Here is a 27,952-nt window from a genome sequence, read left to right on the forward strand (position 1 = left end):
CTTGACCTATGAGGCCCCTTAGGTGTGCCCCCCACCCCGAGGAGCTTGCATCTGTTAAAATTATATCTGTCGCCTGTCTGTCCCATGGTATTCCTAAGGTCAGATTTGTCTCGTTCAACCACCAGTTGAGAGAGTCTCTGGTTTTTAAGGAAAGCTCCAGCTTTCCTTCCAAACGCCCTCTTAGCGATCTTTGTGCTCTTAGTATCTCCCCCTGGAGTTGCCGGGTGTGAAACTGAGCCCACCTGACCGCCGGAATACAGGATGTTAGGGTACCTAGCAGGGACATTGCTCTTCTTAATGTCATACATGGTTGGTTTCGGCCCGCCAAGGCCAGATTTTGCACCTTCTCTATCTTGGACTCTGGGAGCAGACACTCTTGCCTTTCTGAGTCCAGTATAAATCCCAGGAAGGTCTGTTTCTTTAGGGGTTGAAATTTTGATTTTTTGAAATTGACTATCCACCCTAACTCTTGCAAGGTGTTGATCACCTGAGTCAGTTGTGCTGTACAGTGGTCCTCTGAACTGCCCACTATAAGAAAATCGTCCAGGTATGGTATTATGACCGTATCGTGAATCCGGAGAAAGGCTGTCACTTCCGCTATGACCTTGGTGAAGACCCTCGGGGCTATGGATATGCCAAACGGAAGAGCCCTGAACTGAAAGTGCCTTAGTGTGCCCTGAATATAAAGCGCTACCCTCAGGTATTTCTGGTAATCTGGATGGATAGGGATGTGGTAATACGCATCCTTTAAATCGACTACGGCCATGAAGCAATCTTGATGTAGCAGCTTCACTGCCGTAGTTACTGATTCCATCTTGAAGGTCGGGTTCTTTATCCGTAGATTGAGGCGTCTGAGATTTATGATTGTCCTGAACGACTGATCCGTTTTTTTTATTAGGAAAAGGGGTGAATAAAACCCCTTTCCTTCCTGTAAGCGTGGCACCTCGGACAGTACCCGCTTGTCTATCAGGCTCAGGATTTCTGTTTCTAAGGCCAGTTGTTCTTCGGTCATCTTCCTGATAGGTGTGATGACGACCACGGATTTTGGCTGACGAATAAAGGGGATTTTCAGGCCTTCTTTTAGGATGCTCAGAATCCAGGTGTTGGAGGAGATCTTTTCCCAGGCCTGGAAAAAGAGTGCCAATCTCGCTCCTACTGGAATACTGGCGTCACTGTGGTGACTTTTTGGAGGTGGAGGTGCCTCCACCAAACATAAACCCTGATTCTTTCTTCTTTTTATCCTCCCATCTTCTTCTGTCAGCGGGAGGACGCCCTCTATTGAATCTCCCCCTCCGAAAGGGCTGTCTCCTCTGATCCATAGGGAATCTGGGGAAGCCTTTTTTCTTATCGCCTGCTTTCTCCAGAATATCGTCCAAGTTCTTGCCGAACAGGAATCGGCCATCGCAGGGGAGAGAGCACAATTTGGCCTTGGACTGAAGGTCACCCGGACAGCCCTTAAGCCATAACGCGCGTCTAGCAGCATTTGATAGTGACGCTGCTCTGGCTGTCAATCGCATAGAGTCCGCCGAGGTATCTGCCAGAAAAGCCGCTGCCCCGTGCAAGAGATACATGTCTGATAAGATCTTCTCTCTTGGGACCCTTGACGCCAGCTTCTCTTCTAACTGCTGCAGCCAGATCATGAGGGAGCGTGCCGTGCAGGTGCCCGCTATCGCCGGCTTAAGACCTCCTGCTGTCGCTTCCCATGCGTGCCTCAAATATGAGTCCGCTTTTTTGTCTAGCGGGTCTCTAAGAACCCCTGCGTCTTCCAAGGGCAGGGCCGACCTTTTGGAAGACCTGGACACCGCTGCATCTATTTTTGGGACTTTGTCCCATATTTCCGTATCCTTGTATTCAAAGGGGTATCGTCTCTTAGAGGCGGATGGAAGGGCCCCCGATTTTTCAGGCTTTTTCCACTCCTTCTCAATAAGCGCCTGGATTTTCGCGTTTACTGTAAAGGTTCGTTTTTTCCTCTCCTGAAGCCCCCCAAACATGACGTCCTCTAGGGTTTTAGCCGCCCTTTCTTCCTGTAGGCCCATTGTGGTTCTAATGGCCTTTAGGAGGGCATCTGTATCTTCTACAGGGAAACATGGCTTTCCCCCTGTGTCACTATCTGAGGAGTCTGAGGAGGATGATTTTTCCGCCTGAGATGATACTGATGCGGAATCTGAGGGGGAACTAGGGAAATCCTTCCTGCTTTTTTTCCCTTTTTTCAATAAGGACTTAATTGAGCCTTCCATTTCTGACCTGAGGGCAGATATTAGATTGGCTGCGAAACTAGGCGCTTCCTCCGCCATAGTCCGCTGAATGCACGAAGCACAGAGATCTTTTTGCCAGTCTCTTGCTAGGGGAGATTTACATATAGCACAATCCCTATTGTTCTTCTTGCTTCCTGCTTTTCTGGGCCTTTCCTACAGGGTGAAGCATACAATAGAAAAACCCCCTATTAATATACTGCTGACATTCACGAAGATCACTCACCACCCGTAATCAAGGGTACCGGATTTGGAGGCTGCGTCGGAGCACCTGACCAGCGCTCTTTGGACCTTGAGGAGTGCCCCGACCTGTGGCTGGGGCGACTGCTGCTTGAATGGCTTCCATGCTTTCTGCCAGAGGGCTGTGAGGGAGGCAGGGACGCTGAACGTTCCTGCTCGGACTCCATCTTGCACCGCCGATCTACAGCTGTCTTTCCCCTTTTAAATTGCATGCCTCCGCCTGGTGAGCGTCTTCCTCCCCTCCCCCCTGCGACCGCCGGCCCAGCGCTTCAGAAAGCCGGCCGGCGTCGCACCCGGCGCCATTACACCGTCGCCCTCTGCTGACGTCAGCCGGCGCACCCAGCATTCCAAGCGCCGCTGACGTCAGCGGCCGGAAGACGCCAGCGTCTCTACCCTACCACGGGGATCGAGATGCGGCGTGCGCGAGGGGAGGGCGGCGCGGTGGGGGCTTCCCGGAGCCACCGGGATCCCATCCACGCCCGCACGAACCCGGAGCCCCAGGGACCCCGGGGACTGCGCTTCCAGGACCCGACGGCTGGCGCTACAGGTAAGCTACCTGTTCTTCCCGCGCCGGGACGGGCCTGGGTCTTTATCTTTTCTCTTCGCCCATGACAGGCACCGCCACAGTGGGATTCCTTCCAGGACAGGAACCCAACTGAAGCGGGGGAGAGGTGCCGCCCCTTATGTCTCAGTAGGTTCCTGTCCTGGCGGGGCGGATCCCTCTCTCAGGTGGTGCTGTCATGGGTGAAGGGAAAATCTGTATTTTGCATGCCCTTCCTACAGTTATGTTGGCCCTGATAGGCCCAGATCCACCCCCAATATTGCCTGAGGATCAATGACTCACCCCATACCTCTCAGAGATACCATCTAAACTCTGGTCAAAAGGGCCAAATGATATAGGGAAAATGCCTGTAGAACCAGTAAAAGTGTTTCTCAAACCTGGTGCGTAATCCACATACTCTTTTGTCCCAAATACCCCAGGATGCTGCTTGGTTTACAGTTATTGATCTTACCAATGCCTTCTTTAGCATTCTGTTACACCCAGACTGCCAGTTTCTATTTGCATTCACTTAGCAGGGACAGTTATGCCACAACGGGCCCAAAACAGTCCCAACCAGTTTGCAAAATATATGAGCAGGTGTCTTTTGCCATTGCTGCCATTGTTAGTCTCCTTAAGCATCTGGCAGCACTGAACTGTCGGGTTTCGGCCTCGGGACTTCAGTTCTGCCTTGTTCAAGTGATATTCTTGGGTCACTGTCTCCTTCAGGGTGCCAGATACCTCGCAGAAGAAAGAAAAATAGCTGTCAGCTCCCTTACTTTCCCAAAAGATGAAACTGAACTCCAGCGTTTTCTTGGATTATGCACTTATTGTTGTCAGTGGATACCGGATGCATCCCGCATAATGCAACCCCTTTACAATGCCTTGAAAGACGGTATAATGAACTATAAGGAAAGATGGCAGTGATGAGGATTACCTCCAACATGATTGTTCCCAACTTCTGATAGAAGAAACAGCTACTCCACCAAATGTCAGTGAGAATCCACTCCCAAATCCTGATCTGGTGTTATAAACGGATGGTTCAAGATATGCTGTCGAGTTTGGTAGATTCCACATGGGATACGCTGTTACCACAGAGTTCACTGTAGTGCACGCAGCTGCGCTCCCGCCCTCACAGTCAGCACAAGAAGCAGAACTCCAGGCTCTGTCTACTGCATGTACTTTGGCCAAGAACAGACGGGCTAATATATACACGGACTCACGGTATGCATTTGGTATTGCTCACAATTTTGGGGCTCTATGGGCCAATTGAGGCTTTAATACTACTGCTGGAACTCCAGTGAAAAAATGCTGAAGCTGTTAAAACCCTCATGGACTCAATCAAATTATCTACTCAGGTGGCCATTATCAAAGTTAAGGCGCATGGTCGTAGGACCAGTCCACAGACAGTTGGCAACACATTTGCGGATATGCAAGCAAAAGCCGCCGCTCTTTTACCCGTTGAACCAACCATACCAACTATGGTGACCACATGCTCTCAGCATAAACAGTTACAAGAAGCATTGACCCTACAAGAACCTGATGATCTACAACAGACTGAAGTTTTCTGTCGGACCCCGTGAGACCACTTAATGACGATGCAGAGAATGTCTCCAAAGGAAGAGGTGAAGCAATGGAAGACTGATGGGGCATGAATGGATAATGGTCTCTGGAAAAAGGACCAACTCGTGTGTCTCCCTAAGCGGATGTACCCTGCTATTGCCACATGGGCACATGGACCTATATATCAATGAAAGAAGCAGGCCCTCGCACTGGTGCAAAAATTCTACTGGGCCCCGGTTCTTCAGTTGGCCGGAAGCATTCCCTGTTACCAACATGACTGCAAAGACCACAGCGAAGAAACTGGTGATGGAAGTTATATGCAGATATGGGGTTCCAGAAGTTGTTAAAAGTGATCAAGGTCCAGCCTTTTCTTCCCATGTGTACCAAGAAGTTCTGACAATGCTTGGATCCACTGTAGCACTCCATACTCCGTACCACCCACAATCCAGTGGGAAAGTTGAGAGGCTGAACGGCACACTGAAGGGACCATTGACCAAAATGATGCAGGAGACTACGGCTCCATGGCCAGAGCTCCTACCCATTGTACTATACCACATTCGTACTACCCCTATTGCAAAACATGGCCTGTCCCCATACGAGATATTGTTTGGTACTAGGCCCCCAGTTGCGAATTTCCAGCCTCAGCAGTTATCAGAAGAAACTGACCGTGCTGTTCAATATGTTATTCAGCTTAGTAAAAATATTGCTAACACCTATGTTCTAGTTTTCTTTTCTTTTCCAGATTCAGCAGAAACCGACACCTGTTATAACCTGAAGCCTGGTGATTTGGTAGTCGTGAAGAGGCATGTCAGGAAGCACGGACTAGAACCCTTGTATGACGGTCCCTATCAAGTTCTCCTCATCACCCAACAAGCCAATAGCAAATAAGGGGACATAATGTTTTGGTTTTTCGCATTTTCCATATTATTATTGGTAGAAGTTAAAGTTAAAGTTAGAAGATATTCAAAGACTCAAAGATCAATACGATAAAGACAATGATTGTAATAGGGACAGTTGGTGGTTAGACACTTTCTCCTTTCTCAATCCAGCCAATTGGTTTAAGGGAATTGGGGGCTGGATAGCTGGGATCTTACAAAGCTTGTTGCACATTGCTACCTGTATTCTTGTTGTATATGTGATACTAAAACTTGTTCTTTGGTGTATTTCTGTATGTATTAGGAAATTCTACACTAAGCCAGCTAATGATGATACCAAAGGCGTCGTTGCCCCTGCTCTTCTCTGCACCGATCTCAAAAGGCTATCTGATGAAGATGTTGAAGCCAAGCACATGGCTACCTACAAAAGATCCCCACCACCGTCATCAAAAATTGTTATTCGTGAACTGCAGTATACAGGGGGGACGGGTGCGCTGCGACAGCCATGACTGGTAACACAGCATCAGTCATGTGAATACCAGTACCCCTCAAGCTGTTAGCTTGGGATAGCACCTCTGATGCTGAATATGTGTTAAAAAAATTATCTAGGGGGGAATGTGAAGGGTTAATACTAAAATCAGAGCTGAAGTTTCGTTTTATCCATTCTCTGAAGGTTTCGCTTCTTCATTTTTGCTGCTGTAAGATAAATTTTTGTGATTGGCAAGGGCTGTCATGAAACCGGACTGTTCTCATCAGCTGCAAAGATAAGGGAGGTGGAGGTGTAAAACTCTGAAGAATATGCCACTATACTACTTTCTATGACGGACATATATGTAGTTTCCGGTTTTCTTGCAATATTATTGGCTTATAAAGTGAAATGATGCTATTGGTACTGGAGAACCTTGCATAATTAAGCAAAAGATTATAAAAGATGTGACTAAAATAAAGGGGCTTAGTGATCTGCCTCAATCTTCCTGTACAGAGACCCCCGTCTCCGTGTGGTCATTTGAGTAGCTAGCAACACTGGAATAATTTGGACATCACTGGCTCAACCGTGAAGGGTTAATTTAGCCCTCCCTAAATAGCTACCTTGACAAAATAAGCCCTCACATGGCCATATTGATGGAAAAACCTCTGAAGGTGCTGATGCCACCACTGCATATCAAGTTAGGCCTCATCAAGCAATTTGTCACGGCTCTTGACAAGGAATCAGCAGCTTTCAAGTACCTCCAAGATCTCTTTCCAAAGCTGTCGGAGGCAAAGGTCAAAGCTGGTATCTTCGGCGGACCACAGATCAAGAATATCATAGAATGTGATGAGTTTGCCAAGCTGCTGAACAGGACAGAGAAAGCGGCTTGGAACAGTTTTGTTGCAGTGGTTGATGGCTTCCTGGGTAATCACAAGGCTAAAAACTATGCGCAGTTGGTTCAGACTCTCATAAAGAATTACGCCATAATGGGATGCAGAATGTCTCTCAAAGTCCATATCCTTGACGCTCATCTTGACAAGTTCAAGGAGAACATGGGAGCTTACTCAGAGGAGCAAGGCAAGCGCTTTCATCAAGATATATTGGACTTTGAAAGTCGTTACCAAGGACAGTATAACGAAACATGTTGGGGTGCTACATATGGGGGCTTCTTTGAGAAAGCGATTTGCAGTACACTGGCAAATCTAGAAAAACTACTCATTTGTGAACCTTTTTGAGTGATTTTTGACTGTCTGTGTCTATTTACCATGCAAGTGTTGCTTTTGATCAGACTGTATGAACAAAAATATAATAATTTCCTTTTTTAAACACAATAAATACAATTTTTTTCTGGCCTGTGGTCATAAAATCAAAGTTTGTGCTGAGTGTAGTAGTTTTTCCATAGTCTTTAAACATAAGCAGTTGAAATATTACACTTGGAAGCCAGGAAGAAAAATTGTGCTATATAGTGTAAACATACAGAAATATGTTGTGAACATCGCCTTAGAGCATAGCTTACCTCAATAAAAGACATTATTTACACAGTGTCATGTTTGTGTTGTACTTTTCATTGCCTTTCCAGAATTGTATTCCATGTTTTTTCTCCTATTGTTACCATGACCTTCCACTCAGCCAACACAATATCAATAACAACTGCAACGCAATGGTTTCTTTCCTCTGTTCTAGTTTTCGTGGCTGTGTTCTGACCACATAAGAAGCCTGATGGCTTGTTAGAATATCACATTTAGACCTGATTCACACAGCGCACATTTTAAAGCAGTTTTCTGTGCCTTTTTATTTCCATGTGTACGATTTGCACATGTGAAAAAATACATTTAGTCACTGCTGTGGGATCAGAAAACTATATGTATGTTTATGTCTAGCATATTGATGAAGCACATAGCATCCATTCAGACTGTTCTGGACACTGGTCACTAACACTACGACGTACGATCCCTAACGCATTAGCTAAAAAGTCACTCAGCGCTATTATTTGTTTTGCAGAAGAAAAACGGACGCTGCTAACAATGCGACGTAAACTCCCCCTAATGCACTCGATAAGAAATTACCCAGCGATAACAATTCCTTTTATTTTTGCAAAAGAAAAATGCTCCCTCCCTACCTATAAGGCCGGGGTCACACTACCGTGTGTGATGCGAGAAACTCGCACGAGTCTCTTACATCAACACCCGGCGCTGCGGCTGCATAGAGAGACATGCAGCCGCAGCTCCGGTCCTGAGTGCCGGCGGTAGTGCCGGATGTTGATGCGAGAGACTCGTGCGAGTTTCTCGCATCACACACGGTAGTGTGACCCCAGCCTAAGGCTACTCTGTGCTTACTACTATATTTTTTTCTAAAAGAAAATCGGACATCACTAACAGTGCGACGTCCGCTACTCTAATATGCTACCTTGCTACCTATAGGGCTACTCTGTACTATTTATTGTCTGAAACAGAAGCAGATGTCACTAACACTGCGACGTCCACTACTCTAATGCGCCGCCTCCTTATCTATGAAACTACGCTGTACTAACTACTATAATTTTTTCTTTTCTGAAAAAATAAAAATAAAAAATCTGATGACACTTACACTTTGTTCATCCGCTTTGCTAAGTAGCGGAAAAAAAATGTAAAAGTCCCCTGGCGCAGACTCTGATCAGCAGCGATACTGATCAAAGCGCTGGGGCCACGGGACGAGCACAAATGCTCAGCGCAGGATGCCAAGCACATGAAAAAAAGAGCAAAAAAGTGCGCAAACATTACAGCACATAGCACAGCACCGATGGCAATATTTGGAAAAGTCATCCTCTTGTTTTTTTGGAAGATAAGCTGCAATCCACTCTAGAAATGTTGAAGAACTGGAGACTAATAATGTGCAAGTTATACAATCATCGGAATGTGGATGTAAGTTTACATTTGCATCAAATTGGTACCATAGAGACATTTTTCCAGAAGATTTGTGGTTAGTCTCCACATGACATCAACAGAAATAATATCTAGTCTGATAATGCCATTCTATAGAAGCAACATCAACAGAGAAGTTGGAAGTATCAGAAAATGACTGGGAGGACTGCAGCGATCATAACTGCATAATATGTCGCTTTGTGACACTACAGCCTTTGTCATCTCCTCCACTAACTGCACAATTACTGGCCATGTTTCATTGATAGAACACCTTGTTTGCTATGGCAACTATAAATAATCTCTGTATCGACTCTATACTATGTAGATATCATGATCAGGGCCGCCATCAGGGCATTACAGGCATTACACTTGTATGGGGCCCAGCGCCGCCCCGGTGATTAGGGGGGCCCGCCCAGGCCCGGCGGTTGCGGCGGCGCCTGAGCACGCTAGGCGCTGCAGCCTGGTCCGCGCTCGCCACTCGGGTCCCGGCCGGGCCCCCCCTTACAATTTGTTGAGCGGTTCGGGGCCCCCCCCGTCCTCCCCTTCAGGCTGCTCTGGTGTTTTACATAGCATTCACTGAAAGTCCGCCAGCGCTTGGCTCCTCCTCCTCTCTCCCTCCCCGGGCCCCCATTGCACCATGCATGGTTAGATGGCCGTCCACCCTCCAGCACCGCCCGCCCCCGGCTCATGTGACGTGACGTCACACGCTGCTGCTCTTCACTTCCTCATTCCTGAGAAAGCAGAAGAGCGGCGGTGGTGTGCACGTGGTGTCGGCGTGGGACCGGGAGCGGCTGCAGGCCGCAGAGTAGAAGACGTCGGTCCTGGACCCTGGGTGACCGTCTCGGTCTGACGGTGCGGTGCACGGCCAGCGAGCAGGTAAGTCACGTTCATATTCTTTTTATGTCTCTCTCATGATGTGTCTCTGTATGTCTGACTTTGGCTGCAGCGCAGCCTGCTGCTCATGGGGACATTGGGGGGCCGCCGGGGGCCTGTCTCAGTCTGATCATGGGGGGGAATTCTGAAGTCTGGGGGCCCCGGTGCCGGGGGCCAGTTGTTGTCTGAAAATTGGGGGGAAGTCTGGGGGCCCTGGCGCTGGGGGCTGGTTGTCTAATCATGTGGGGGGGAATCTGGAGGCCCGGGGGGGCTGGTTGTGTCAATCATGGGGGACATTGGGGGTCCTGTGGGGACCCAGGGGCCAGCTGATGGTGTGGGACCCAGGGGCATGCCTGGTTGTCCATTGGGGGTCACCCAGGGGCCCGCCCTGCTGTCTGTGGGGAGGTCTAGAGGATCCAGGGGCCCTGCTGTCCGTGGGGGGTCACCCAGGGGCCCGCCCGTCTGACCGTGGGGGGTCACCCAGGGGCCCGCCCGGCTGTCCGTGGGGGGTCACCCAGGGGCCCGCCCGGCTGTCCGTGGGGGGTCACCCAGGGGCCCGCCCAGCTGTCCGTGGGGGGTCACCCAGGGGCCCGCCCGGCTGTCCGTGGGGGGTCACCCAGGGGCCCGGCTGATGATTGGGGGGACCCAAGGGCCTGGTTGTTCACGGGGGGGTCTGAAGGGCCCAGCTTATGATGGGGGGGACCTAGGAGGCACGGCTGATGATGGGGGGGCTGATGGGGTGAGCCATGGCCCAGGGGGACAGATCTCCAGTGCCAAGATTAGTAGGCACATTGTTGACTGTCTCCTCCTGCAGCTCAGCCCGTAGTCCTATCCTTTTCGTCACCACAGACTGTGCTGCACATGCACAGTACCAGCATGTTGACTGTCTCCACCTGCAGCTTAGCCTGTAGTCCTATCCTTTTAGGCAGCATAGACTGTGCTGACCAGTACCGTACCAGCATGTTGACTGTCTCCACCTGCAGCTCAGCCCATAGTCCTATCCTTTTAGTCAGTACAGACTGTGCTGACCACCCAGTACCAGCATGTTGACTGTCTCCACCTGCAGCTCAGCCTGTAGTCCTATATAGGGTATCAGTCTACTCAGGACAAATTGCACATCTACTGTTAGGGTCCAATTTCTCATGTTACACTTGGGGAAAAACAAACATTGGGGGTGAAAAGATCATTTTTGTGAAAATAAAATTAGATTTTTGATTTTTATGGCTCTACATTATAAACTGTTAAACACTTGGGGGTTCAAAGTGCTCACCACACTTCTAGATAAGTTCCTTAAGGGGTATACTTTACCTTAGTGTTTACTGACCGTGGGAACATAGCCAAAAGAGTTTTTGAATTCTGACTGTATAATGCTATGTGCACACAGCACACGGTGGGGATTCTGCTGTGGATTTTTCTGCGCAGATTTTACTATATCCGCAGGTCAAATGATCAGCATTTTTCTTGCGGATTTAGTGCATATTTTGTGTGGATTTACTGATGTTTTTGTGCGGTTTTTCCCTGCGGATTTGTAGAATGGAGCAGGTGGAAAGCTGCAGCAAAACCGCCGCTGCTTCTTTTAATTCCGCGCAGAAAAATCCGCAGCATGTGCACAGCGGATTTTGTTTTACATAGCCAATAATGGTACTGTACATCACCTGCAGTCCTGGACGTTCTCGCGCGATCAGCGATAACCAGCGGGGGAGCGGGTCGTAGGTAGGTATCAGACACAGCGATATCGCTAACAATATCGCTATAACGTCACAAGTTATAGCGATATTGCTAGCGATATCGCTTAGTGTGACTGGCCCTTTACACTTCCAGAAGATTACAATCACAGATAACAGAATCCACCATTCAAAATAGGTAGTGTCATGATTACCTCTTCCCCTTCCTGCACAATTACATTTACATGTCCGTAAACATGATGAGAAATGAACATGTATAGGGAAGTCTCCCAAAGAAAGAGTCTCCTATTATGTCTTAAGATAGATATACACATGTGCATATGTCCAATGTCCATATCTCCAAACAGGCGATAGAGCAGTTTACATAAATATACAGAAAACAGAATATAATAACCTGCAACCAGAAAGACAGAATACATATATCTTTTCAATTAGTTTAAAAATTGTATGTGACACATTCCCTTGAAGAAAGGTAATTAAAATATACCCAAAAAAAGTTTACAAAAAAATTACAAAAAAAGTTTGCAAAAAAGTTTACCAACAAAAAAGTTTACAAAAAAAACTAACAAAAAGGTTACCAAAAAATAAGTTTATAAATGTTAGGTTAGAGTAGAGTAGGGCCCTGCCAATAGAGTCTACCTTGTCGTGGTGGCAGGCTTAAAAAAATCCTTTGGCCAAAACAAAACCTGATGGCTAGGTATGTGATATGGTGTTAATGTGTGATTGAGGGCATGGTGAAGTTTTTCGATGAAAGCGCGGAGGGATTTTGGAAGGTTCGCATGGTGGAGGAGGAGCTAGGGTGGAGGCGGAACTGGGGGTGGAGCCTGGGCGGAGTCTCAAGGGGGGCCCCATAAATTTTGCCGGTATGGGGCCCCGAAATTCCTAGTGGCAGCCCTGATCATGATCATGAACAAAGTGAAAAAATACATTAATAAATGTCCTATTAATGAAACTGATGCATTAACAAGAAAGTAAAAAAGTGTTGCTACATAGTTAATAGCTTACTGCCCACATATTTACACTTGGCTGCTCGCACCCAAATATAGCCAGAAATGGGGTCTTTAATGGAAACTGTGATGGTTAACGTGTGACTGGTCACACCGCCTCCAGCAGGGCGAATTTCAATCACACACATGACCCTGGATACATCGCCTCCAGCAGGGCAAATTTCTATCACACACATGACCCTGGATACACCCCCTCCAGTAGGGCGAATTTAAACAATATAACGTGCAGCCGGATACACCGCCTCCAGCAGGCAAATTTCAGAATTACACGTGAAACTGGATACACCGCCTCCAGCAGGGTGAATTTAAATATTAAGGGGAAACACCAGGGAAACCGATACAATGGAGGGCCCTGCACTCCCCTGAGCCAGTCTCTACACTCCTAACAGTCCCTATACTGGCACCGCACCTGTCGCCGAGCTGGAACCTAAGAACCCTAGCTCTCCCTGCACCTAGCCCTTTCTAATGAAATGGACGGTGCAGAAACTAATCCCACCACTGCACTGAAACACACATAAGGGAAGTCACAAAAAGGGAAACACCACTTAGCTTTGCTCTGTTGCTCTTGCTCCCCGTAACAGAGTCCACCACCAGAATGCAGCTTTCCTCCTGAATAGCTGCCACCAAGCTCTGTCAGAGCTGCAAGGAAATCCCCTCTGTGACTCCATCCACACCAGGACTCTGACTGTGCTGCAAGGAACTCTCTCTAGCTCCTTCCTCCACCAAGGATGGTTGGAAATGACCATCATCACAAACAGTGATTGCAACACCTGACACTCTTTTACAGCAGAGCCAGAGCAATCACACCTACTTTATAATCACGTGCACTAACCTAAAGTAACCAGAGTGCAATGACCCTAACGGCCACCGGGGGCAAAACTAGCTCTAAGCACACAGCTTGAGAAAAAAAAGGTTACTAGTGCATTTATCTGTCAAAATCCAACCTGGATCATGATAGAAACTAACAGAAAACCTGTCCTTATTGCCCACAGCAATCGAGCTCCGGGGAGCTTCCATTTTTCAAGAGCTTTAATTGAAATGAAAGCTATACTGTATTGTAGTAAATAAACCCCATGTTTCCACTAAATCACATCTGTCACCATATTTCACAATTCCACACTGAGTCAATGATTAAACAGGTCTCTGAGACCAGATGAGGATCATGTACTTACTTTGAAAATCCATGTCAGAATGGCTTTATAATATTTTTTTCCAGGCTGATATTTTGAAGACTATTTTATGGGTAAAGCTGGAACGCTTCAATGCTTGATAGTCAAGGGAGCAAAACCTTAACAAGGATATAAAGCCCTTTTGACATGGATTTCAAAGTGTGTGTACCAGCCCCATCAAGTTTATGATCTAAGAATTAACGCAGTCTGATGGCAGGTCCGCCGTAATATTTACCATTGTATGGAATATTTTGGCTTTAGGACAACAAAGCATATCATATAGATTATTACAACTTCTACATTTAATACCATGAAAATCCCTGTATTTATGGAATAAAGTATAAGCAAAAATTCAATGAACAATATTATATACCAAACCCATACCAGCTAATTACAGCAAGAAAAATGGGGATAGAAACGAGTATCTTATGCCAAAATAATATTTTATTCACAAAAAAAATATTAAAATATTTTACAGAATAGTACTGCCATAGCAGGAAAAAGGGTTCCAGTGTAAACTTTCTGACCAGTAAAAACAGCACTAAAAATACAATAGTCCCTTATCATATGCAAAAATGAATAAGTAGTCAGAATATATATGCATCAAAACGCTATTTCAGCCAATAGGAGGGCTGTTATTGGTACCAAAGAGCATTAAATAGTGGCAGCAGCATACAATCAAAAGTATACTTGTATATAAAGATAAATATCACTGCTGCTAAACCGCACAATACTATACCTATTATAGCGGCATCTATGTATCACATGCTAAATTACTAGTGCTAAAGTGCTATTAGTGCAGTTGCTGCGGTTAACACAGGTGTGTCAAATATAAAGGTAGTGCTCTGGCTGTTACTTACTGGCTGTGTTTGTTGAAAGGGACCCCAACCTGCCGCCCCTTGGGACCCCTATAATTACAATATTCATTTTTCGGATGGCATTGGTCACACGACTTCCAAGTTAGAGGGCAGAGCTGACCCAAACTTGCATAAAAACACAAAAAATTGCAAAATTGCTGCACAACTACAGACGTGGTCAAAATTGTTGGTACCCCACGTTTAATGACAGAAAAACCCTCAACGGTGACAGAAATAACTTGAATCTGACAAAAGTAATAATAAATCAAAAATCTATGAAAATGAACAAATGAAAGTCAGACATTGCTTTTCGACCATACTTCCACATAATTTAAAAAATAAAACTCATGAAATAGGCCTGGACAGAAATGATGGTACCGCAGAAAATAAAGTGACAAAAGGGACATTTTAAATCAAGGTGTGTCTACTAATTAGCATCACAGGTGTCTATAATCTTGGAATCAGTGAGTGGGCCTGTATAGAGGGTACACATACTCACTGTGCTGTTTAGTGACATGGTGTGTATCACACTCAACATGGACCAGAGGAAGCGAAGGAAAGAGTTGTCTCAGGAGATTAGAAAGAAAATTATAGACAAACATGTAAAAGGTAAAAGTTATAAGACCATCTCCAAGCAGCTTGATGTTCCTGTGACTACAGTTGCACATATTATTCAGAAACTTAAGCTCCATGGGACTGTAGCCAACCTCCCTGGATGTGGCCACAGGAGGAAAATTGATGAAAAATCAGAGATGGATAGTACGAATGGTAGCAAAAGAGCCCAGAAAAACTTCTAATCAGATTAAAGGTGAACTTCAAGCTCAAAGAACATCAGTGTCAGATCGCACCATCCATCGTTGTATGAACCAAAGTGGACTTCATGGGAGATGACCAAGGAGGACACCATTATTGAAAAAAAAATCATAAAAAAAGCCAGACTGGACTTTGCCAACCTACATGTTGACAAGCAACAAAGCTTCTGTGAGAATGTCCTATGGACAGATGAGACAAAAATTGAACTTTTTGGCAAGGCACATCAGCTCTATGTTCACAGATGGATAAATGAAGCATATCAAGGAAAGAACACTGTCCCTACTGTGAAACATGGAGGAGACTCTTATGTTCTGGGGCTTATTTGCTGCATCTGGCACAGGGTGTCTAGAATCTGTGCAGGGTACAATGAAATCTCAAGACTATCAGGGGATTCTAGAGAGAAATGTGCTGCCCATTGTCAGAAAGCTTTGTCTCAGTCACAGGTCATGGGTCTTGCAACAGGATAATGCCCCAAAACGCACAGCTAAAAACACCCAAGAACAGCTAAGAGGAAAACATTGGCCTATTTTGAAGTGGTCTTCTATGAGCCCTGATCTAATCCTATTGAGCATCGTTGGAAAGATCTGAAACATGCCATCTGGAAAAAACCTTCAAACATGACACAGCTGGAACAGTTTGCTTCTGAGGAGTGGGCCAGAATACCTGTCGAGAGGTGCAGAAGTCTCATTGACAGATAAAGGAATCGTTTGTTGCAGTGATTGTCTCAAAAGGTTGTGCAACAAAATATTAAGTTAAGGGTACCATTATTTCCATCCAGGCCTATTTCATGAGTTTTATTTTTTTTTTTTAATTATGTGGAAGCATGGTTGAAAAGCAATGTCTGACTTTCATTTGTTCATTTTCATAGATTTTTTATTTATTATTACTTTTGTCAGATTCAAGTTATTTCTGTGACCATTATGGGTTTTTCTGTGCAACATAAAACATATTTAGTAACGACTAAGAAGTACCAACTGTTTGACAAGTAAGTATAAAAAATACATAGAAACACTGAAGACTAGTTTTACATTTTTTTACATTAATGTTTGCTTCTGTACAACTTTTTATTTTTAATAAAAGATTAATTTACTGCAGTAAGGGAAATAGCGAGAAATTCATTGGCTTACGGGTATAACAGTTTACTGAGAATAGAATCGTATAGAACGGGTTTCTTTCTAAAATATGTTAATTTACACGTTTTAAACAAAAAATCAGAAGTCAATCTCTTACAGAACTGTTGCACAAATTATTAGTGCTACTGGAAGAAATCACATCTAATCATGTCAGTATAACTACTGGCCTGGAAGAGGAAATTCCCGATAGCAGTAAACTTATTTAGGATGGAAACATAAAAACCCACACAAGGGATGTTATATGTCTAACAATAACAATATGATTGATTGAATTTTTAGAACTACTCTAATTAAAACAGAAAAAGATAAGCATTTACAATGACATGAGGCACCGGGGACTACTTAGATGATTGTGAGGGAGATCATTGGGGCGTTATTGCTCAAACAAACATTTCATCGCTAGATGCTGCTTGAAAGATGAACGAGTTAAATTCCCACTGATGAATCAAGAGAACAGTCTTTTCCTTAAATGGTTTGATATAACAAAGAATGAGGCCATAATAAAAAAGAAATGGAAAGCTAATACAATTTAACACACAACTGAGACAAGATAACCCATTCATCTTTAGAAGTAGTAGGGATGTAAAACAAGTAATGTACCATTTCCATGCATAGATCATATAAAAAATTGTGCAATAAAGACCAATAAAAATTAGTAAATTAAAAAGAAATTTTATTAAAGATAATAATAAATGTACATAAATATTAATGACAGCCGAGTCAAGTGATGGTGCACGTTTATAAAAATAGTGTACTGTTTAAAGAGTATAAGAAAGTATCAGAGGGGCATTTGTACCTATAAGAAACATGCTGCCGGGTCCCCTACATGTGTTTTGGTGCTTACCTTCTTCCGGGGGGGGGGGCGTTTCCATAATTATAATCTATATCACATTCCAACTACTATTACACGACATGTCAGAGGTATTTTTTAAAGAGAACCTGTCAGCACGATTTCACCTGATAAAGTAAAGGTATGGCCATAATGGCCCTCCTACAATGATTTAATGGATACATGTAGTGAAAAAATCCATAGCCTAGGTCTTGTTTAACTCACCTTAGTAGTTTTGGTGCAATACCCTCTTTGTGCATCAGGGCGGAACTGTGGGGTGGAACTGTGGTATGGTCTTCAGCTCTGCATCTATGATCTGGTTAAAGAGGTCTGGGATGAGAGGGAGAGGGTACGGATCCTGGAACGTGATCTGATTGACTTTGCAGAAATCTAGACAAGGGTGTAACCCCCAATCTTTTTTCTTTACAAAGAAAACACCTGGCAGCTGGGGGGATGAGAATGATCTGATATGACCCTCTGTCAAACTTTCCACGATATAGTCTTTCATTTTCTGCCACACTGGTTCAGAGATAATATATAGTCTGTTCTTTGGCAGATTAGCAACAGGAATAAGATTAATGGCGCAGTCTTAAGGATGAAGGGAGGAAGTTCTTGGCACCCCGCTCTGAAAACACATCCCCAAAGTCAGATAGTTATTTAGGCACAGACTGAGTATCCACTCTGGCTAGCTGGGTGCCCAAGCAGTGTCCTTGGCAATACTCCCTCCACTTTACCACCTCCCGAGTCTGCAAATCTACCACAGGGTTGTGCAAAGTGAGCGAAGTTAGAATGACAGGAGAGGGCAGACCCTCTATCACATAGCAGTCAATACATTCTGAGTGCATGGCCTCTACCTGTAGATGTATTCCTTGAATGACTTGAGTAAAATAACCTTGGCTCAAGGGTGCGGATTCGATGGCAAATATGGGTATATGTCTAGACAGTGTATGTGGTTTGAGGCCCTGGACCCAGATGAACTTAGCGTCGATCAAGTTAAAACCTCCCCCACTGTCCAGAAAGGCACAAATATTAACCTTTTTGCCCAAGTGGATCACAGCCGATAGAAAAAAATCGTGAAAAGACATATACACCCAGGTCGTTAATTATTCTTGGTTTTATGGCTGCTGTTTATGTTGAGGTAGGGAAGAACACGCACCCACAAAATGACTCTTCCTACCACAGTAAGAACACACTCCCCCTTTTACGCCACACCACAGTTTGATCAACAGAACAAGTTGCCCCACGCAAATCCATAGGTTCCTCAGATGACTCAGACCCCAAGGTTCTCTTGACTCCAGAACCCACCAAAATTGGGGGGACTCTTTATGTCTCTGGCAAATACAGCAATCAAAATGTAAAGCCATAGACATGGCCACCTCAAGGGAAACCAGAGTCTCATACAAGGCAAAGGCATCCTTCACCCCTACCTATAGCCTTTGACAGAACTGGTTACGGAGCTGAAACTGTCTTGTTAATGTATCTGTGTCATCCGTCAGTTTGGAGGGTATTCCAGAGTACCTGAAGGATTTGGAGGATGTGTTCTCTGAAAAGGAGGCTGAGGTTCTACCACACCACCCATTCGATTGTGCTGTTAATCTCGTTACTGACACCATATTGCCTAAGGCCCATTTGTACAACCTGTCCAGCTCTGAGCGGACAGCTATGAAATAATATATCTCCGAAAGCCTTTGTAAGGGGCACATTCGCCCTTCGGGTTCTCCCGGGGCGGCAGGGTTCTTTTTTGTTAAAAAAAAGAATGGTGGTTTACATTCATGCCTCGATTTTCGAGAATTGAATAAGACCACTGTAAGGAACTCTTACCCCCCCCCCACTTATACCTGATTTGTACAATCAATTGTCTGGGGCCAGGTGGTTCTCTAAGTTGGACCTCAGGGGAGCACATCATCTCATCCGTATGCGGGAGGGGGATGAGTGGAAAACTGCATTTCTCACCTCTGAGGGTTTGTTTGAGAACTTGGTTATGCTCTTTAGCCTGACTAATGCACCAGCGGTATTCCAGAATTTTATCAATCATGTTTTTTCCGATTTAGCACTATGTCTCCTCCTAAATATTTCCTGCATTGTGGGAAAACATTACAGATATGGTATCTATATAATTAAACAAGACTAAAACGGACCATGGGCAACCTGAATTATATATAATCCGACTCCATCATTTCAGGCAGACATGCTTTAGGCTACGTGCCCACGATCCAAAGTAGCGGTGGTTACGGTATATGCAGCTTACCTGTGCTGCGTCCAAAATGCTGCAATCTACATTAGAAGCACAGTGGATGGGATTTATAGAGATCCCATGCCCACTGTGCTTCTATTTGACTCCCATTCCCACTGTGCTTCTATTTTACTCCCATGCCCACTGTACTTCTATTTGATTCCCATGCCCACTGTGCTTCTATTTGACTTCCATGCCCACTGTGCTTCTATTTGACTTCCATGCCCATTGTGCTTCTATTTTACTCCCATGCCCACTGCGCTTCTATTTGACTCCCATGCCAACTGTGCTTCTATTTGACTCCCTTGCCCAATGTGCTTCTATTTGCCTCCCATGCCTACTGTGCCTCTATTTGACGCTGTCACCCACGGTGCGGGTTTACGAGCTGCAGAATGTCAATTATCTGCAGCGGAGACTAGCTCCGCTGCATAGTCTCACCCATAGCCAGTCCTAAGATGGTTCACTGAACACATGCGGATTTAACTGCATGATTAGAATGCAGCATTTTGGACGCAGCACATTTTCCAAAATGCTGCTGTTTCCTGATGGTGGGGACATAGCCTAAGGCAGGGTCCACATAGCGTTAACCAGCCCTATCAACGCATAGCGTTGACGGGCTGCGTTAACGTCATAGCATAACGCGATATGCTATACCGCTAGCGCTGATGATTCATCAGCGCTAGCTGTGACATGCTATGACTGCTAGCGCTGATGAATCATCAGCGCTAGCTGTGACGGAGCCTCAGACGCTGCAGCCTGCGTCCGAGGCTCCGTCAGTGCTTAACGGCACATCGCGAACATGTGCCGCTTTACAGCATACGTCGCGATGCGCTAGTTAATGGGAGGCTACGGCAGCGTTAACGGACTGCATTACACCGCGTTATACCGCGGTGTAACGCAGTCCGTTAAACGGACTGTCATAGCGCAGTATGAACCCAGCCTTACTGTGAACTGCTGCTGCGTTTCAGAGAAAAAACAACACATTTAGGAGACGGCCAGAGACCAATTGGGTCTCTATTCTGAGGCAGACAACTGGCGGCTTCTTTCCAATCGCTCCCAACACTAACAGGGTTCTCCCTGCATGCATAGGGAAAGACCTGGGTCATCACTCCAGGAGAGCGGGGTGGTAAAAGCTGCCAGGAACCAGCCTTGGATTAGTGATTTAATAGCCTGTTTAGATAGGCCGACCACGTTTACGGCAAGTTCAGAATGACCAGTAACACATCGTTTTGTGTGCATAGACTGTCATTGGTCTCAGCAGTTCTGTTTACACAAGACAATGTGCTACCAAGAACAATGATTTTTATAAGTCATTTCACACGATTAATAAGTGTCTTGCTCATTTGTTGGGAACCTGTTTACACTGGCCAATTAGAGCATTGCTATAGACGATTACATCGATGATAATCGGCTAGTATAAATGCATCCTGTGTAAATTGGCCTACAAAAGGTCACATTGAAACTTATTGTTTTATAATGATTACAGAAGCCTGCAAGGCTAATTTCTAAAAAAAAATCCCCTTTGGCACAGCAAAACGAAACACAATAATCGTATGTTGCATAATAAAAGTCGACATAAAACGAATAGTATGAATACTTACTATAATATAGGTACTTTTTCCGGTACCAGTTGGACCCACAAACACAGAAGGCTTTTGGTGTGTTGTTAGCAACTTCATCAATGCTGTGTACCTAATTGTGTCCAAAGTGGGTACAATTATTTCATTAAACATCATATCGTGGGGTATAGGCGGCACTATGCTCAAGTCTTCTGTCCATAGTTCCCATCTTCCAACACCCTACAAACATTTAACATATTAGTGTCATTTATTATTCAGTAGTTATTATGAGCTGTTTTTACATTGTAGGCTAAACATGTAGGTCTAAGCACACAGTCGGGCCACATCGCCTCAGACAGCAGTCTTCGGTTTCTCCGAAGGAGCGGCAGGCCCATGTAACAATCTGCACACCTTTTATTTGCAGCGCAGTGTAATCCTGGAGGGAATACTTTGCCTCCTTCCAGGATCACAAATGCGGAATCACTTGTCCCTCAAGCACTGCTGGTGGCTGGTGAGTTGAGGTCAGAAACTCCATGGAGCTCTGCCCCCTTTGGGTTCCAGGCACACAGGACTTTTTAGCTGTGCCCTGGCTGTACCAGTCGGTGAAGAAGATTTACTTACCTGAAAATCTCTGCCTTTTAGGAGCCACATGAGGGAAATAGAAAAAAGAGAGACATAGGAAAGGTGGAACAGGAGAGAAGTGAAGAGAGAAAGCAAGCCTGGGAGTGAAGAAAGAAGAGCTGATGGCTAGAAAGGAAGAAAAAGATGGAAAAAATGGATGAGGAAGTAGGAACAGAGCACCTAGTAGCCCAGAACAGGAGGGCATTAATGTGGGTGAGGGACCACAATTGTTAGAATAAATTACATGAGATGTAGTAAAGACACTGTTACATAACTGGCACAATTTAATGGGTAGGTGGTTACAACCCTGTGGCTAATGTTGCTAGTTGCTAGTCCCATAGTTTTGCCAATCGTCACTCACATAGTAATGTCAGATACAAAAATAACCATCTACCCATGATAGGGTTTTTCCCACACTTTTAAGGTTGTAATTAGGAACAGGGTGTGTGTCATGGTCCAGACTGGGTTTTGAGTCCTGTCTTTCCATGTTCCCGGTCTGGTCATTTCAGGGGTTAACTTTTCTCAGCCTCAGTCAGGTTTGCTATTTAGCTCCGCTGCATCCTGCAGGCGATGTCAGCTATAGTTCTGCCTTCGGCGCATGTATCTGACTCTGGTATATCCTGATTTGTCCTACTGTGATCCCTGATTTGCTCAGTGTCTGTTTAATCCCTCTGTCTTTCCTGACTCAGTGTTTCCCTGTAAGTTTGTTGACTCCCTGGTTTTGACTTGGCTTGCAACAAAATGCAATATGTTGCGTTCGACAGTTCGGCGCAGCGTCAAAACGACACATGGGAGGCATCCGCATACATTTGCATGGCCTGCGCACCCAATGTTAAAGATAGGTACGCAGGACGCATGCCGACATAGTCGGAGCTGATTGGAAGAGGTGCGGCAGTGGGCGGGCTTAACGGAGGAACTACGCAACCCTCCGCAGCTATGCCCTACGCAAGTGTGAAACCCAGCCTAAGGTGAATTATTAAAAAAAGATGGCCATAATACATACTGGTTCAGCAGGAACTGCTTACAGAACTTGTGACTATGAAAACTACGAATTTGGCCCAGAATGTAACACTGGTTGTATCATCTGGGACTAACATTTGTGATCAATAAAATGTGCTCCTTTAACAAATTAACTATTTTTATTCATATAAATTGTTATGAAATGCATGAAAGATGTACCTCTTTTACAAATCGATAGTCATAAACAGTGTTTTCTTTGGGAATGGGAACGGTAAAAGGTTTTTCAGGTGGATCAACAGGATGCAAGATTTTAAATCGAGTCCTTGTTTCTTCACTAAGTGGTCCTTCAATAATTTCCCTCAGGAGTTTGTCAAACTTCACATGATCATCTTCCTTACAGCTTCCTCCAATGGACCAAACCAGAGAAAACAAAAAAATGCCCTTGAAGAGGAAAAATACTCAAGATTAAAACTGGATGTCTAATTCAGCTGTGGTGGGCTTCAAAACTCCAGTGGACATTGTATCCTGAAGTGGATTGATGAAGCATGAATCCTCAGTTCAATAAGCTTCTGAATGCTGATGAATTGATCTACATACCTCTAGCCACGAGCAAATGTCCCTCTCATTCATGCTATGAATTACAGATTCATCTAAAAACTCATCCAACATACAATCCATCAGATTCATAAGAGATCGGACTAAATTTGTATCAGAAGTTGGTGACAATTCCTAAATATCAAGAAAGAGAGCATAAATCAATGGAAAATACACATTCTATTTGCATATCATATTTTGATATGGCAATTTCATCCTAACAACTAGGTGTCCATACTGAACACTTGTATTGTCATGTACACACATGCTCAGAAATGTATCGTTACATAAGTTTTTAATTACCTTGGCACATTTTCGAATCATTTGAAGGCACGGAGGAACCATCCTATCAAACAACCCTTCAATAAAACTTCTATGCATTTTGCTGAGTCCAGTAGGTAAAATGTTGAGCCAGGAAACCATAACTGGTCTCCAACCAAGCATAGTTGGTTCCATGTAAATCATTCCACATCTAGATACCTGTAAAAATTAAAAATTAACTATGCTTATATTTCACCCCCTCTTCATTTTATTTACATTCTGAGGGGCAAAATCATCTTACAGGCATCTAAAATGTACAACACTATCTTGCGGCGATACCATAAATTGTTTTAGAATCATCGATAATAACAAATAATTTGTCACGTGACCTTAATGTACAGTTTCAAATTTATAATAAAAAAAACTTTTCATAGTGCCCTTGGATTCCCAACTGGCAAAGATGTTACCCAATTCATAGAACACTAAAAAACAGGAAAAAGGACAGCACGTACATCATTATCAGTGTGCTAACCCAAAGCAATGCTACGAAAATATGGTTGGAAAGAGAAAAAAAACACAAACAGATTTAGAAAGAGGAGAATACACAAAATAAAGTATGTCTGCATTCACACAGAGCAGTAAAGGATTCCACCTGACACTTTATTATTCAGAAACCTACAAGAGACAGCAGAAAATCTGCTTCTAGTGTGCCAACTGCCACCGGCTGTTCCTCACAATAGCAGGATTTACTCTGATTGAACTATTGGGCATGTGTTTCTACAAGTACTTAATATGACGGAGTAGTTCCTTAAAAACAAGCCAGTAGATCCTTTTACAACGCAAAAGTACTGCTTCAGCAGCAAGAAATCACATTTTGAAGTTAAGTGTGGAAGTGCATTGAGGCGTGAAAATGCACTTACAGTTCCTTAGCCTGCGCTATATTCTTGAATTTGTGGCATCCATTACTGGCTGATTGACAGGTCAGCGCCAGCATACTAGAGAAAATGACCTGCCAATCAGCTGGGGAAGGGAGGGGATGCTGTTAGTTTAGGAATGAAGCGGAGGCTGAGGAGTTGTAAGTGCATCGTAAAGCCCCAATGCACTTCCAGACTGAATTTCAAATCACAATTTCTCGCTTCTGATGCAGAACTTCATGTTCATAAAGGGATTGACTGGCTTCTCTTACACAATCACATAATGGTTTGGGTGGGGAAAAGTGTCTGACAGGTTCCTTTTAATACAATAATTTGATGTACAAACTGAGAAGAAACTGAGAGGCCAGGTATTACCATAACACACCTATGTGACAAAAATATCTAGACACTGGATTACTTTTTAGAAGTTCAAATTGAAAAAACTGTTATGGTGGTCAAATAGGATTACACCTCTCCATGGGTTGTGTCTGGTATGGAAACTCAGCTACACTGAAGTGAAAGTAATTATATATATATATATATATATATATATATATATATATATATATAAAGAAATTATATTTACCTGCTGATAAGAGTTAATCCACAAGTAAATAGCTAGAGTGAAAAAATGAACTTTATGCCTTACGGTGGTAATAATACGCTGCAGACTCAGCTGTCAATCAGGTCAGAAGTGTGATTACAGCCTCCACCTACAGTATAGTCAGTGGTCACTAAAGCCACTGTGTGCACATCCCCATTACTAACCTGCAGAGCGGCTACAGTCACTACTCACTACACTGTGATTGGAAGCTGTAATTACACCCAGCACTTTGATTGGCAGCTAGCTCTGCAGCGCTACAGTGCAGAGCTGGTGGGCATTCAAGACATAGAGAGTGCTAATAATCGTTGCTCAGTGTTCTTAGCTGTGATTGAAGCACTTTGGTCACCGCCTCTATGACTGCAAGCTGGGAGCTGCAGAGAGTAAAAAGTTCATTTTCTCCTGATAGCCGCCCTTTCAGTTAATTGTAACCCTAATTAACTGCAGATTATCCCTATATCTGCAGGAAAATAGCATTATCGTAGGTGAGAGTTTTGCTTTAATACTATATTGAACCTGTGAATTGATGCAGTGCTATTTTTGAAAAAAACAGCCATGTTTAACTAATCTTAGACAGCCTCATAAGACAAACCAATAAGGTAAGATTTAGGTGAATGTATCTCAAAAATGACCGAATTATAGGTTCCTCTCGTAATTCTACATCTTCAGATTATTAAGTAGTTCAAACATTTCCCCACCAGAAAAGCTGTGGATACTTACTGTGGCAGGAGACGCTACTTCTAAATCCATAGGCTCAAATATCAGGCTCATCTGAGAAGACATCTGAATAATCTCTCCACTCATCAAACACAACTTTTTGTTGTCATCTAACACTGTATTCATGTTTTCAATCCACACAGCATCAACTGGTCCATCAAAAATAAGCCATTTTCTGTCTGGAGTCTAAAAACATAAACATTATTTCTTTTTTAACACTCCAGTTTAATAGCAAAATGAAGGTAGCCTTGCCCTCATCAGATGAATAGTTAATTCAATTAAAAAAATAGAAGTTACATTAGTAAACTAAACAAGAGAAGAAAGGGTTTACTGTCTGTCCAGCAGATAGCTGACAATGAAAGGGCATAACTCAACAAAGTAAACTCCTTCTCATTTTATGCTGTCAGCAATGGCACCACATGGAAGAGTAGTGTCACAAAACCTGAGAAAGAAGACAATTTCTTTACACAAGAAAAGTGAAAGCTGCAAATCAGCAAAGCTTTACTTCTCAGGAAGAATACTGCAGCAAAAGTTACACAAAAATGTAACAAAGATGGAACTGCTACCATCGCTCCAGGCTGACCACGGAAAGTAACCCCTAAACAGGGGCATTTGGTGATGAAGAGGTATGAAGAAAACCAACATGCTAGTCCACTGTACTTAGCTAAGGAAATAGAAAACCAAACCGGGATGAGTGTTTCCTGTGACACAATACGGCATACACTACAGAGGAATGGCACATGCACAGGTGTTATCTACGAAGGAAGCCTGTGTTAAAGCCTATAGATAAAAAAGCCCAAATACAATTTTCTAGGGTTCATGCCAAAAATTCTGAAAACTATTGAGACTATATACACTGGAGTGATGAGACCAAGATAAATGCTTTTGGAACTGTTAGCATCAAAACTGAATGGCACTGCAAAGGTGAGGAGTACAAAGAAAAATTTATGGTGCCTACAGTGAATCATGGTGGTGGCAGTGTCATTATGTGGGGCTGCATGACTGCTGGTACATTTCATGGATGGTATCATGAATTAACAGATGTACTTCTCTATAATGAACATGACCTTGTTAGACAGGCACTTTTCAGACATGACAATGTTCTAAAACACACATCTAAGGCCACTTTTGCATTTCTAAAGAAGAACAGGGTGAAAGTGATTCAATGGTGAAGTATATCTCCTGATCTGAACCCAATCAAAAATATATGAGGAACTCTGGAGACAAGTTGTGATCGCTATACATCCAGCATCCAGGCTCTAAAAAGAGGAAAAGATAGACATTACAATGTCACCAACTTGATCATTCCATGCCTAGAAGACTTGGTGCTATCCCTAAAAATAATGAAGGTCATACAAAATACTAGATGTAGTATTTTTTGATGTGGCATGTATTCATTTTTTTTAATCAATTAATTTGAGTAAAACTGAACATTTTGTAATGAAAGTTATATTATTAACCTTACATTCATGCTACGGGTTAGAAAAATGTCCTACGAAACTCAGCCTTGTCAAAAAATTTTAAATAGTTCTTGTGTTTAGTGAGATATTGATTAAAATCTTAAGTTTTAAAGCAGGTGTACTCATTTATGTGTCACACTACATATATTTACAATTAAGAGGGAAATTCCATGGAATATCATTATAAACACAGCGACTTACCATTGAAGAAGCAAATGCCCTGAAACTAACAGCCAATATTCCATCTGACCATTCATGAGACACTGCATCAAACTGTCCATAAAGTTGCCCCATAGTTATAGATTTTGGGTTCAGCACTGTAATTTGAACCTTATTTTCATCTAAAAGGCCCTGAAAAAAAGACATTTTATATCAAGTGGTCTATTATAAACTGTTGACAAGAACCCTAGTTCTCTGCAGCATAGGAATGCCTATAACATGTAGACATTTAAGCACTGTTGTATGAGAGATTCTAACCACAATAAGCCCTCTTTTGTTTCCTATCTGGATAGTGCTGTCATTGAGATTCATTGATGATCTACATAACTAAACATTAATATCTCTGCTTCCCACCTGGCTTGGAAGGTGTCATTTTCCAAATGTGCGTAAATGCAGGTTCCGTATTTTTCGAACTATAAGACGCACCTTTTTCCTCCTAAAATTTGGAGTAAGTACCTGCTGTGGATGGGGAGGCGGAGGAGCAGTAGCGGCGGAGCAATGTGTCACAGGAGGCCGAAACTGGCTGCTGCAGCTAACACCTATGCCCGCTGCTAAAGAGAAATGATTATTCACTGCTCTCCACTCCCATGGGCTTGGAGAGCAGTGAATT

General features: G+C 43.9%; 1 protein-coding gene across 1 annotated transcript in view; it reads right to left on the bottom strand.

The window, feature by feature from the left end:
* DNAH7 (dynein axonemal heavy chain 7) overlaps window positions 1-27,952 on the bottom strand; it is a 529,416-nt gene that overhangs the window by 228,726 nt on the left and 272,738 nt on the right. The window contains exons 30-35 of the mRNA XM_073546702.1: window positions 27,325-27,474; window positions 25,667-25,849; window positions 23,474-23,650; window positions 23,174-23,305; window positions 22,796-23,017; window positions 21,038-21,235 (exon numbers count right to left, since the gene is read on the bottom strand). Of these exons, the coding sequence (XP_073402803.1) occupies window positions 21,038-21,235; window positions 22,796-23,017; window positions 23,174-23,305; window positions 23,474-23,650; window positions 25,667-25,849; window positions 27,325-27,474 (1,062 nt within the window). The remainder of the gene's footprint in view (window positions 1-21,037; window positions 21,236-22,795; window positions 23,018-23,173; window positions 23,306-23,473; window positions 23,651-25,666; window positions 25,850-27,324; window positions 27,475-27,952) is intronic.

Source organism: Dendrobates tinctorius, unplaced genomic scaffold (assembly GCF_039654945.1).
Source record: "Dendrobates tinctorius isolate UK_male_01 unplaced genomic scaffold, ASM3965494v1 ptg000150l, whole genome shotgun sequence".
NCBI classification, from domain to species: domain Eukaryota; kingdom Metazoa; phylum Chordata; class Amphibia; order Anura; family Dendrobatidae; genus Dendrobates; species Dendrobates tinctorius.